The 14575-nt window shown below is 38.9% G+C and overlaps 1 protein-coding gene across 3 annotated transcripts in view; it reads left to right on the forward strand.

Moving 5' to 3' along the window:
- Positions 1–14575, forward strand: part of LOC135407178 (transducin-like enhancer protein 4) — a 99317-nt gene that overhangs the window by 20116 nt on the left and 64626 nt on the right. For all 3 annotated transcript variants that reach the window (XM_064642010.1, XM_064642011.1, XM_064642012.1), the window contains exon 5: positions 9359–9421. In XM_064642010.1, the coding sequence (XP_064498080.1) occupies positions 9359–9421 (63 nt within the window). The remainder of the gene's footprint in view (positions 1–9358; positions 9422–14575) is intronic.

Genomic DNA, 14575 nt, shown 5'->3' on the forward strand with positions numbered 1-14575 from the left:
AAGTCTTCTACTTCGAAAATGTGAATGTGAATCAGTATCAGCTGAGTGGTGGCAGAGATGTGTGGAATGCTGGAACTTCCAGTCTTTGCTCGTTGGATGAATGCACTTGGTTCGCTAGCTCCTTGGTACTGTCCCCCTTACTCTCAGGGCAACCTGCTCCAGAGAAAGGGAATGGGGATCCTCACTGACTGTGTCATCATATGCAGTATGGTGTAAACCTCTAGTAACAAGATGGGTAGATAGTTCGTTCATCCTACCTTGCCCTTCCATATAGGGTGCTGCAATATGGAAGTTTTCAATTGGTGCTTCAGTAGGACTGTGGCATTGCCTTCTCAAGCATGAGGAAATTATGAGTTTGAAACTGGAACTTGATAAAGACCACCAAGGAACATGAAACATTTACTTATCCTCAGAAAGAATTAACAGGTATCATACTTCCCTTGGTTTAAATGTGAGCATTTATTTGAATTTCTGTCTTTACAAGGATTCAAAATTGAAGCTTGATTATATCATTGCCGCAAAATTCACTGTACTGTTCTTTCATCTCTTTCAAGGATGTTAAAATTATGCTTCTGTATTGGCTTAAAAGGGATAGTATTTTTGTCTATTATTTCAAATACTAAAATCTGTTACGTTAATCTACGGAAATTGCATCTGAGTATTGCTCCTGTTCATGGTACAACAGCATATTTGCAACAGAAGATGAGTTAAAATGTTGTTTCCTTTAAATAAATACCTTGACTGCTGTTCACGATGTATTGTGAAATTGCTGGGTAGGAAGAAGAGATGAAGGATTGAAGGTGAAACATGACAAAGTTTTCAAACACTCTAAGAATTCTTGTAATCAGACCTAACAAATCCATCAAATAGATCAGTGTGCTTATTCCTCGTATTATCTTTCGGGAAGCAAACACGATCAAGTGTGATTATCAATGAATCAGACAGGCTATGGGCTCCACCTTTCATAACCTGCAGGGCTGAGTGAGGTTAAGCAAAGGAAACCAGAGGCGAAAAGAAGTGGTAGCCTTGTTCCTGATGGAGAAAGACTGATTTGTGAGCTCCAGACGAATTTGGAAGAGAATAAATTTGAGTTCAGCAGTCACATTGTATCTCTTATGGGTGATTTCTGATTACCGCTTTTATAAGTTTATTGATCAGCTTTATGTAGTTCATTAAAACCTGCAACAACACAACACTTACTGAGAAATGTAGTTTTCTTGTCAGAACGTTGTGTGTTGCCACTGATTGTCGTGTTTTCTGCAAGCTTCAAGACTGAAGAGTACAACTTTTAGGTGTAACTGAAAGTCTGTCACAATCTTCACAGTTCTCAACTCTGATAGCATACCAGCTTCTTTGTGATTAACATTTGAAACGTACTGCTCCAGAGTAAGCACTTTAGCTATAATACAGGGAGTGGATAGAATAGGGTGTGTGGACTACTAGATGCCTATAGCTCTTTCTGAGTCTTCCTGTGTGTGTATTTGCAGATTAAAGTGAAGTGCAGGGAGGGGTCAGAAATGGACACTGGCATTCTATATTGTAATGGGAAAATGATTTTAGCGTTTATTTTGTGGTAACATTTCTGAAAAGAGCATCGGAACCCCCTTTTGAAAGCCTTATGTATGTAGATTTTAAAAGCATAGTTTCTTTTAGATTCAACTGCTAGATATTTTCAGCTTGTCCATGAAATGTTGCCTCCTTAATATTTTTTCAGGGCAGTAAAGGCCACCTCAAGTCAAACATAAGCATACTGAGGACAAGTTTTTACTCTCAACTGTTTTTCCTTTGATTAATTTTTTGTGATGTACACATTGAAACTACTGATCTGTGGTATTTCTTGATGACTAGTTCTCCTGCCACCCCTGAGAAACAGAGTATAAATGAACTTGTGATGTAAATAAATAGAGAATTTTCTTCATCCAGTTAAATTAAAACTGCACACTAGAACCACTGTATGCATATAGTTACAAGGGCAGGCTCAGACTGTATTCTGCCATTTTCAGTAGGTGCAGAACTGTGGTCAGACTCTTTGATGGGGTGTGTGAGGGTAGAAATTGAGTAGTTAGAGACTGGTGATTGTGCATGTGCTGTTGTGTTTCAGCAGTGATGGGAAAGATTAAAATTGGAAATTCTGACCTAATTGCAGCTAGGAGATAGATGCAAAATACTAAACTCTGAGCCATAGGGTGATGCCACAGGTTTATAAGCTTAAAACATTTTTTTTCCTGTGTTTCTGACTATAAAGTCAGATCCTTCAGCTGGTGGAGAGTGATGAAAATATCTCAGCCCTGTGTAATGAGGACGTATTTCACAAAAAAAAGTGTTGCAGTGAAATGCTGAGGATTACTTGTAGGTGAAGGCAAAGTACCTTATAGAGGACTTCAAAGCTCTACTGATGGAAACAGCATTTCCTGTGGCAGTGTCCTTTTACTTGTTTCTGTCTGATTTTTCAGCAAATGTTTCCTGCTGCCTTTGAGGAAGGGAAATTGAAGCCAGTCTTTGCCATTTCAAGTTCCACTTGCAGCCTTTTTTCTGGATGCTCTGCAGTTTCTGGTGTCAGGGTGGGGCAGGATGCAGCTTGGTGGCAACCTGAGAAACTGAAGAACTATGGTAATCTCCAGGCTGTTCATTTGTTTGCCTACTTGCTGATAAAAGTTGATATTTACAAAAAACATTGACTTCATCAGGTGGCAGGCTTGATGCATGTTTGTATGTCACCTTACTTGACTTACTTTTTATTGTCTTAAACATGAATGATTCAATATGTATCCTTTCTTTCTGAGTTGAGCTGCATGTGATTCTTCAGACATTAAATAAGAGCTGTGTCTTATCAGTTCACTTCAGCAGCCCACTGAGTGGTACGTACATTAGAAAATTGATTTTGAAAAGCCTGCCACTCCAGTTTATTGCTTGTGTTGCTGTTTGCAGCATTTTGTGCAAAATAGGCATGTAAATTAACTTACAGAGGCTGACTATCATGTTTTCAGTACTTTAAGAGCTTAGCTGGGTTATTTGAAAAGAAATTTGGTAAGGAAGTGAGGTAGACAATGTACCCGTGATTATTTGGCACTCTGATGACCCTGCTTACATCCAACTCATACATAAACATCAGCAGTTGGCTTAGCAAAGAATAATTTTTTTGTTCAGTCTCCTTTGTATCTAGAACTTTTCCCTCCACTTCCTTTGACTACAAAACTAGGCTCTTTGAGTCTTGGTTTCCAAACACCATTTCTTTAGGGCTGAGGAGAAATTTGATATTCAGGGCTTGCAGTATTTCCTCTAGTTCCATAGAACTGGAGTAAGCACTTCCAGACAACAGTCTGTGATTAAAACAAAACACATTCTTCTTTATGAATGAAGAGTTAATTTTCTGTGAAATACTAAGATTAGCTTTTTTCTTGCTTTATTCAGAATCACGATATGTTTCATACAGTGTAATAATGTTTTTTGTTCTCACTAATTTGTGAAATGCTTGTTTAGGGTGTTTGCATGTGTTCTTGGTAAGCACTTAATAAACTAGATTGATCTTTTTGGCAAAGGCTGCATTGTGTAGAACAAATTAAACCTGAAATAACAGTTGTTTCAGATTATTTTTCTGAAAGCGTAATTGCATATATTCTTCTTCCTAGTGGCTGCTGAAATGGGTTTCCCAATAATGTTTTATTATTCTGTTTTATTTCAACAATACATATATAGTAGGTTTTTTTCCATTCCACTGACAAACCTAGAGCCTCCAGTGGTAATTCTTTACCAGCAATTTTTTTATAATTGTAATAACCATGGAACTTTGTGAAATATAGTGGAAATATTTTCCTGAAGCTTATATACTATAAATAAAATCCTAATTCTCTTTTTTTTTTTACAGAATCATTTAGATTTTTTTCCAGAAAAAGGGGAATACTAATAGATATTTTTTAAGCAACAAATTTATTCTGAGCTCCCTATCTATGAGGATGTTTCTGAGTACTTCGGTATCTGAGTTTATATGACTCTTGCTTCTCTTTTCATCTCCATCAGTGCTAAGTATTTGGACATATGCTAAAATGCTAATTAAGGCACTTAAACACATTTCCATATTTTACCATGTGCTTATGTCCTGTTTTAGCTGTTTGTGGCAAGGGTAAATGGAATTAAACCACCATGTTGTAATTCTGAAAGGGATTTAGGAGTCAAATGGTCCATCACATGCTCCCCTTCACCTCCATTGATAGCTGTTGAGCTGTGGTTGTACCCCAAAGTCCAGTTTTGCTGAGCCCTCTTAATGGACTGGGTTATCTTACCTTGTGGAACCAGAGGTATAGTCTTGTCCATAGACTTATCTTTGAACATTTTTCAGAATCCTTTATAGGCACTTATGAACTTAAGGGGTCAGATTTTTAGGCGTGTTTAGGAAATTAAGTATCATTTAACTTATCAGCTTTGATCAAAAAGATTTTGTTGTCTGAACTGGGGACCTTAGCTGTTACTCTTGTGTTGTATCCCTGAGATAATGCTGAGGCACTGTTAACTGATACAAGTTCTCATTCCTTTACTAGGATCAGATTCTGGCACAATGATTTAAGTATCGTCTCTTTTTAAAAATGATGCCACGTAAGTAACTATGAAAAGAAATCAGAACTTTTAAAATACTGTGTTGTAGGTCTCTCCCAAAGGATGGACACAGTACAACCTTGTATTGCATCAGTAAAAAGACAATTCCAGCCCAAGTCTTCCGTTTCTGAGTCTGCTTCATCTTTTCTGGTTCTGCGCTTGTGTGCTTTTATGCGAAACCAAACATCTTTTGGTTTAGGGAAAGTAGTAATAGAAGTGTCTTAGTGTGTTAGCAGATTTGACAAACTGTGGCAGCAAAAGCTATCTTTTTTATAGTTTGGCATGAAGAGTCTCCCTTTTATTGTGCCATTATTGCTATTTCAGAGCATCGTGCTGTATCCACAGGCAATAATTTAGCAGTTGTTTATCAGGAGCTTTCATGAAGCTTTGAATAGTATTATAACATTCAGTAACACTAGCAAAAGCATTTCAGAATCTGTGCCAGTTTACATGGGATATCCGTGAATGTAGTTGTTCAAGGATGCATGACCCACATAACCTATAAATGTGATTGAAGTTACACTGCTGGCATAGGCTGATGGATAGCAGAACAGAACCCTGATTAACCATGTAATTCACAGCCTGGGAATATATTGTCCTAAGAAACGTTCGTTAGATGCGATCAGAGTTTCAAGCGGTCAGATGAAATTAAAATGTGCTGTTTGTTTTCCTCCATCCCCTCTCCCCTTGTGTTTCTTCTTAGGTAGCCCTCTTATTTATTTATTTATTTACTTATTTATTTTATTTCCAGAGCTGGAAAATACTACTTTGATGAATCTGTTCCTCACCCTAAAGCTGTCTGTCTGTTCTTCATCAGAAAGCAGGTCGCAGTTCAGTGAGCAGAAGAAAAGATTTTAATAGAAGCTCTGCCAAGGGCTGTAATGCATCATTTTAGAGCCCTAATTACATTACAATGACAAATATCAATGGTGACAACAGCAATAACCTACATCCTTTAATGGCTATGCTGGAAAAGGAGTTTGGGCGCTGCGCCATCAGATTAGACTTGGTTTCAAAACATAGGCCATTAGAAGTGTGTGTGTCCACAGTATTATTGGCTGATAACTGAAGCCCGGTGGAAGGGCCTGTAAATAAATGAAGCCTCTCTAAAGCCTAGTCCCATGGGAAAAAAGAGGTAAAATTAGATGATTGTGGAAGCAGCCGTGTTTCTGAGGCAACTTCGGCTTTTCATGTGAGGAACTGAATGACTGATTTTATGAAATCATGCTTTTTCCTTCTCCTGCCAGTTAAACTGATCATGAAAAGCCCATTGACCTGATGTCTAAGAGAAAAAAGAGACCCTAAATTGGTTATGAAATGTAAGGTTTTAAATATCTGTATGAGTGTAGAAATGTGGAGTTGTTCTTTACTTTGTGTCAGAGTTTGTACCTTATGCAAAGAAGAGTGAGTTTCCAGGCCCCCACCAGGGGCAGTAGGAATAGGTCTACTGAGATGCTAACCTGTGTGAGCAGTATAAGCCTTCAGGTTTTAGGGCAGCATCGCAAGAAACCCACTCAACTAGATTCTGGAGGCTAACTGCTTTCTCTTGTACATTTTGCGGAAGACAATCAAGCCTATTGCTGTGGCATTATCTCCCACAGTTAATTGCAGAAGCAGTTGCAGTGTCGAAACAGACTGTACTTCGTATTTACTATGTGAAAATGTCTGGTGTAAGACTTTCCTTGGTACAGAATGTGTAATGCCCTTCCTGTCATTTGTGCATGTACACAGTGTTTTGCTTCATGTCTTTGGCCTGCCTGTGGTCTCCAAAGGCAGGCAATCTCTGTCTTGGTCATGCTGTGCCTCTGCAGTCTGCTGCTCAGTTGGGCTGTTTCCTTGCTGCCTGCGTGTTGAGGGTGATAAAATGTACGCACAACTGTGCAACTGGGGACACTCACTATTACGGGAAACGAAGACTGTTTTAATAAAGAAAAATTGTAAGCACTTTGGTATAGCAAGGGCTTCTTGGCTTTGTTATGACTGGCCTAGTGGGCCCCTTGTCTAGCTCAGAAATGTTGCTGGGGAATGTTTCCACATCACTTGAAGCTGTTTTAGCAAGTTCTTTTTCTTCTCCATAGGCTGAGCTGGGTGCTGTCTCCATCAGCTCACTTCCCTGCATACAGCATGAAAGGACTCGCTTTTCTGCACTCCAGTGGGATTGATATCAAGAGATTTATTGCAGTTGTGTAACTGTTCATATTCAGTCACCTGTTTTCAGTTACTTACAGCTTTTTGGAAAACTCTTTTTCGCTTAATGTTTCCCAGATTCAGAATCTGCCAGAGGTGTATTTTTGTATAAATATTGAGCAAATATGTTTCATCCACTTTTTGGCCAGAAGAGCAGTAGAAGAGAGACATACTTCTGTTAGGGAAGGGGGAGAGAAATGATCAAAAGGAAAACATCATAGCTGAAATAACTTGAAATAGCTATGGTTGAGTACCTTAACTGAGAAGAAATGCCTTAGAGTGAATTGAATAAAATTATTTTTGTTGACTAAGCTATATTCTAGCTGAACTGTAATTTATGGGTTTGATGGAGAAGCCAGTGAAGTTTTACAGCCTGTGTTACCCAGGAGGTCAGATAAGACAATTGTAACAGTCCCTTCTGGCCTTAAAATCTATGAATCTTCAAGCCTTTTAAAATTAGATGCTGAGCTCCTGCATGGCACTTCGAGCCGGTTTTGTTCTTATTTTCTTAGCAGTGCAGTAAGGTATCCAGCTAATGTGGCTGAGGTGGAAGACTGGTTTTCCAGAGGCTCCCCCCAGGAGCTGTGCAGAAGGGTGGGTAAGGTTGTGACGGGCATTTTAAGGGTAGGTAGGAGGAGTTGTTTTGCAGCAGAAAAAAAGCATGATGTGCCTTTTTTTACTATGGCATATATGTGAGTTAAATGGCAGGTCAGAGGGGCTTCAGCTTATGCCAAGGCAGGGGCACTTTGGAATTTTCTGCTCATATGGAAAAGCCTTGAAGAACAGAATGTGTAGTTTTCTGTTTGACTTTAAAGCACTTGGGAGATTCCTTTAAAAAATAGCAGTGTGGCTGGAACCCAAAATTTGGAAATTACTAGATTAATGATGCTTGAACCACTAGTGCTCTGGTACTCGACAGCTGTGCCTGGTATTACAGTCTAAATTCTGTAATAAAATGTTTTTTTCTCAAGTAATGCTGTATTGGATTGTGCAACCTCTCTGGCTGAGGCTTAGATGCACACAACTTGTCGCTTCCAGTACTGCTTTGTGTAACTAGCAGTTCATAAATTTCCATGTCAACTAGTATAGTGAATACTGTCTGTTTAAAGTAATATTTAAGTTTTACATTGTGGGATATCTGATATTATAGATTTGTAGAGAACTTTGAAATTTGCAGATAATTTAGCTTTGTGGTGAATAGAACCACAAAGTGGTTCTGAAGTGTCCTATAAGGTACCTATGTTGGTGAATAAATAGAAAAGGGGTAGTAGATGAATCTAAAACATATATTAAAATGCATAAACGTTTTAACAAGATGAGGACTTGCATAAACAGCGCAGGCCAGTGAGAAGATAGAAGGATAGTGTAGCATAGAAATTGCTGTATAAATAACCTATGGGAGTCTAGATGGATTTCAGAGAAATTAAGTTGTTGTATTTGCAAAATAGCATTAGTAATTTGTATGTATCACACAGTATGCACAAGGGGGCAGAGTTAGTTTCATATGTACTCTTACCTCTTGCAAACCATGTCTGTTAAGGTTAAGTAGCTGTGTAACTATAATATTCCTCAATCCCAGATTTATTTTATGGGACCTTCTGGCTTTTTTTACTGCTACTTCTGAGCCTTTCTGTTCTATAGATTCTTTCCTAAGTGTTTGCTATTTAAAAGACAGCATAGCAAAAAGGCTGGAAGGTCTGCTGTTAAAAGAAGGAAGGCTAAATTGCACAAGTTTGTATCTCTCCATCATACGGTTAGTGACTTTGCAAGAGGAAGAGCATTCTGTCCTACTGTATAATGAGGAATTGATCCTGGTTAGAATTTATTATAAGAAAGTTATGATATATTGTAGGGAAATCTGTGTTGCTTAAAATATTCTGGTTTTGGAGCTGTAATTCTTGTGTTGTCTCACCAAATCTTCCCTGTGTCTATTGAGATTTGCAGATTAAATACACAGAATAAGAATTAATCTCCAGTATGAAAATACAGAATTGTATATTATTAATTTCTGATCACAATTGCAACATGAAAGTATCTGCTGTTAACCTTGGGTTTGATAAAAGCGTAAGTGTGATACAAGACTGGAGTTTCTCTTTCTGAAATATGTGGTAGAATGATTATTAGTGAAGTTGTATATTACAATGCTAGTGTTCTCATGATATGCACTGTTAGCAGTAAATGGTTTATTTGTTCCCTTTGCTTACAGCAGCGTTGCTGTAATTGCAAACGATCCTTGCTTTTGCATTGTAGGAGAGAGTTCAGTTTGATACACAGAACTTTGTTTATCTTTTTTGTTACATCTCCTAAAGGTTTTGTTCTTTAAATGCCTGTGACTGTGTAATCAAAATTAATTAGTCTTTGTTCTAGACAGTGTTTTTTAAGAGGACCTTTTAAGCCAGAAATTACTAGCTTCCTAAATATTTTTTAATTGATGTCCAAATACTTTTATTATTTTGATAACATGTCCTGGCCAGAGGATTGCCAGAGATGAAAAAAAATAAAATGTCTCTTTAGTGTTCATGGGTGACAATTGCATTTTAGAATTTACATAATTGAACCTCTTTTTTCTTGTCACTTGCAGGCAGAAATTGTCAAGAGGCTGAATGCTATATGTGCACAAGTCATTCCCTTCCTGTCCCAAGAGGTAGGTAGTCATTTGTACCACTTCTGATGTAAACGATTGCCTCATCGTATCTATTACGAAAGTGGAACTTTGCATTGACATGGTTTCCTTATGAATCTCTTGGCACTTGCAGATGACTTTCCACTGTGTTGTTATCACTGTAACTTCATTATCTTCTCAAAGCCTATTATAATGTTATTTAAATATATTTATGAAATTGAATGTGTTGTAGTGTGATAAGCAAAATTTTAGTTGTTTAAATATTTTTCTTTAATGTACAGTACATTTTTTCTTGCAATTATGATTTTATGGGTCTGAAATCAGAGGACAGCTTGCAAAAATGATAGAAAGACATAATTTGTGCTATATGCTTGGCAATGAGCATTAAAGTTTGGCAGAAACTTCTATTTTGGTACAAGTAGTGATGTTCAACAGAGTAGGCATAGAAATGCAGCTTTTTTTCTGCCTTTTTTCTCTCTGCATCCCCCAGATTACTTACTAGCTTAAATACTTTTATGTTTTTTTGTGTATTTGGGGAATATAAACAGAAGATTGAAACTCGCTGTGAGCTAATTTCTCTAAGCACTAATTTTTCCCAAATTAGGATTGGTATTTGACTGGTATTATTGTGAGTGCATTGTAGATATTGAGGGGCACTGGGCTTTGGGGGAGTTGGTGGGAGCTAGTGAGGGAGCTTTAGAGCAACTGGCACGTGTGAAGTAAAAGGAAGGTACGGCTCATTAAAGGAGACTTTGGTTGGATAATAGCTTCCCCTGTCCACCCTGCTGGAGGAAAGGAACTGGAAACTGGGGTCTGCTGGTGCAAGTTGGCATACATCTATCTAGCACATGGTTTCATTTCAATTGTACGATCTGTAGCTGGGAAGACAAAGCTGGAAGGCGTATTTTTGTGCATTACATCTGTAAAACATCACGTCTGAGAATACCATGCAACTGTTTCTGCTACCTTTTCAGCTGTTCCATAAAATGCCATTGCTTTTCAAGAGAGCTGCTCAACCTGCTGCAAACGAAGCTGTGTGTAGCTAATGCGCTGCACGTGTGCACGTGTGTGTATCTGTGTGTATTTCAAATGAGAATAATGCTATCAAAAGTAGAACCTGACAGTGTTCAGGACTGCCACTGTACTCTCTGCTTATTAAGATGGATTTGTGGAAATTAAATGATGGGTAATGTTCCAGCTATATTGCTGGGGGACCAGAATTCAAGTCCTGTATGGATCTGAAACAAGTATCTGTTTTGGTCTTTTACTGCTTCAAAATCTCTATTCATGTAGTTACACAGTTTCATTTGCTATGCAGAGGTAGCACATCATATATAGATAGTAGGGAGGGATTGAAAGGGGAAGCATAAAGAAACTTTTCATGTGTCTTGACAGTGCAGTTGATAGTGACAGTTTTCATGTTGGGCTTAGGAAAATCTTGGTAGTTGTTTGACCTATGTTAGTAGGTCATATTTAAATCAGTCTATATTGGCATATGCCGAGTGTCAAAAGAGAACCGGTCTTCAGATTTGAGTATTCTGTTAGTCTTGGTTTCTGACTAATTTGTGTCTTTAGAAAGTGAGTGTCTTAATGGAATTCTCTTTATTTCATCATCTAGATTAATTGAGGATTGAATGCAGCATGCTTTTGCTGTTCATGCATTTTGCATACAGTCTAATTGTGGAATAGTGGCTGAAAAATGTGATCAGGCTCCTTTGTATTGTGCCTGAGGGAAAAATGAACAAAATACAGTGGTTGCATGCACTGATGGCAACATTTTTGCCTCATAATCGCACCAGGTTAACTTGTCTTATTGCTTGTTAACTTTCTAAGGAATCAATGGCTTGTGATAACTCACTTAAAAGTAAGAAATTGTGGGCAAAATCGCTAGAGATCTTGAGAATAGGATGCAATTATAATACATCACCCTACTGTGTACTACTGTCTGCTTTGTTTCAGGGATAAATCCAGTAAAGTATAAAGTAAAATCTTCAGGCTTCAGTCAGTTTTACTGTGCTGTAAATCGTCTAAGCATATATTGAAAACAAAGTTCCTAACCTGCCTAAATATGCAGTCAAGTGGTACCTTGTTTTTATATTGACTCCACCTTAGACAGACTGTAAAAAACAGCACCAAGAAATACAAGCTTCTCATTTTGATAGGAAAGAGTGACTTTGTGGTTGAGAGATGAGATGGACCTCAGGGGCAATGTGTGTTTGATTTCTGCTGTGGTTTTGGGCTTCCTGTGTTGCAACAGTAATTTTCCATCTGTAGTGATGTTATGAGGTACCAGAGTACTCAAAATAGTTCCTATTGCATGAGGTGAAAAGGATGCCTTTAAGGATGTAGGTAAATACTTGGAGGTTGTCACTCAGTTAACTTAGTTTTGATCTGCTGCAGCTGGTATAAATGGTTCACATTATTGAATGATCTAGCCAGTAAGATGCAATTAATTTTGTGTCTGAAGCCATAGACAGTGCCTCTGCTAATTTACATTTCTCAACTCAATTTACCAGCTGCAGCAGAGTGAGACACTTCACCCTGTGACTTTCAAGGTGGGACTGGTTCCTGTCTGCTCAAGGTGCTATGTGTGGCTGCTTGCAACCTGTGGCAATTATTGTGAGCTGTCAAGTGCTGAACGACCTCGTGTGCTGGATAGTGGTATTTGTTCAGTGTGTCTGGAGATACTCATATATCACAGTTATCTTCTTTTCAGTAAGTATTGCCTGTGTTTATATTCATGAGACACACACAAGCTGGCTGATGTACAGCTAGCACTGTAGTTGTGGCAACTTGGAGCTCAGCATAACCTGCAAAAGCTGTTTAAGAAGCCAGATAAATGTTCATAGTATTGATCCCTGTCAACTTCCTTGCCACAATGTAAGAATTATGTAGGCTGGAGAAGGCTCTAATAAACTATTCTTGGAAGGTGCACTTTCCCTTTCAGCTGCCAGCGAAGTAGCTAATAATAAGCTAGATGGGTTATTTTTTAACAGGGATCTTCAGTTTCCTGTGCACATTAAGGTGGTCAAATCTACTTAGCAGCACAATACAATGCCAAGCGCTGGCATGCATACATGGAAACAAACATCAAAAGGAAATGCTGCATGCAGTTGTCTTCTTTCAAACATAATATTAGTTGATTATTTTCCTTTTATGAGATTGATGAGGTTCATAATGTGCTTGCTGTTCTTTGTACATACTTTCCCTAGAGGTGCTTCTAAAGTTCAGTAAATTTGCATGAGGAGTGTGAGATCCATTATATAGAAGCAGAGCAGGAGTTCTTATGTGCTGTTCAAAAAGAAGTAGGTTTTGTTCTGAGATGTGAGATGCTGAGAAGACAAAATTATTTGCCTCCATCTTAAACTTGCCCCAGACTAGAGTTTAGATAGTAAGTACAAGGAAATTGTCAGAGATTTGTAATCCTCCTGCCATGGAAGGCATCTCATTAGCAATTTAGACATATATTGCTAATAATGTTCTTACATTTTTGTAAAGTGGTTATTATATCTTGTCTGAGTTATGGTGCCTGCATGCAGTGACCCAGCTTGTCCCTTTTAGAATTCAAAGTGTGTGCTGTACTCCACAGAAAATGTGTATTTGCTCCCCAATTCTCACTAGCATTTTTGGCACAGCCTTTTTCCATTATGCTGTCTCTACATCAGGCTTTTCAGAAGGGTAGTGCTGCAGTTCTTAAGCAAGACCTGTACTTCCTCTAAAGAGATAACAGAACAGCAAAATAATCTGAGTAAAGCATAGCAAAGCCTGTTTGATTCTTCAAAGTGTATTGTTCAATAAGTTTTGCTTTGGATGTTGATAGCAGTGCTGAGGACAGGCTGTAATTAGGTGTTCTTAACACCAGTGTTGGTATGTGCATACTTGGGGGATTTTGGTGCTCAGTTGCTGCCAGCACAGCTCACCTATCATTGGGAGTTGGGGAAGCTCTGACATGGCATAAAAAGCTTGGATATTTTCCCCGATGCTGCAGTGCCTGTGCATGAGCCAGGGCTAGGTGATGACTGTGGTGAGACAATGTGATGGTGAAAAAGCCTACATCCTTCTTGTGGTCTCTGTAGCTGTTGCTACCCACTGTGAGACTGAAAGGAGGTGGTTTTCCAGCACAAGGCAAGTGTAGACACATCAGTCGTTACAGAAAGCAAAGAGGAGAGAAGAGAAAAGAGAAGTTAGAAAGGAGAAACAGTACTAGTCTGGGTGACACGTGAGGCAGGATATTGAGCTCATCACTCTGGCCTGTTAAATGCAGTGCAAAATACTGTTTTCTCGCAACTGAAAAAAGCCAGGTCTGTCATTTGCTTGTGTGCACGGAGGAAGGCTAGCATTAGATGCGTGTGAAAGTTGCAACCCTGTGTCTATACTTGATTGGGAAAAAAGTAACCCTTTTTTGTTGTTGCTGTTTTTACTTGGCTGTAAATAGCTACATGATCGCTTGATGGGCAGGCTAATATATACTCTTGGTTTCAACATAATGCTGCTTGTTGGCCGGGGAAGGCGTTCAGGCACACTGCTCAGTTGGCCCCTGGGCTCTCTGCCCTTCACCTTCTTTTTGGGTTGCAGTGGGTCCCTGGAGCCCTGTCGGGCTCCTTCTCTGCATGGAGAGATCCCCACCCATTACTGGAGCCATGGCTGGTAACGCAGAGCCACCACCCCGCCCCAGTTTCAGAAAGGCTGTGAGCAGAGGATGCAGCTCTTCCAACCTTTATGGATTTCCCTGTGCCTTTATCCACTGGAATGAGTGGTTTGCGCTTGTAACTCAAAATAGCCCCAGGGTCACTTGGGGCGGGCCCCCCATGGGGTTTTAGGGAGCTAATCAGGAGTCTACTTTGTTGGTGCAATGAGGTGGAAGTGATGGAGGGGCTAATTACAGGCCATCTATTTCCAGTCTTTTGCATACAACGCCACTGAAGATTAAATCAATGTTAAAGCAGGTAGCAATAGAAGAGTTTTAATTTTCTCTACCTAATTTAGGTTCAGTGTTACTAGGCCCTTGGGTTTTCTCCTGTCTGTGAAGGCTTGATCCCAAACTATTAGAATCAACGAAAGATGCCTTCTGTGGCTGCTCCAGCAGAAATCTGAAAGTGATATTATGGTAGTATAAACCTTCACCTTCTCTTCCTCTCACCTAAGAATGAAATAATATTTTTTCCAAATTCTTCT

This window comes from Pseudopipra pipra, chromosome Z (assembly GCF_036250125.1).
Source record: "Pseudopipra pipra isolate bDixPip1 chromosome Z, bDixPip1.hap1, whole genome shotgun sequence".
NCBI classification, from domain to species: Eukaryota; Metazoa; Chordata; class Aves; order Passeriformes; family Pipridae; genus Pseudopipra; species Pseudopipra pipra.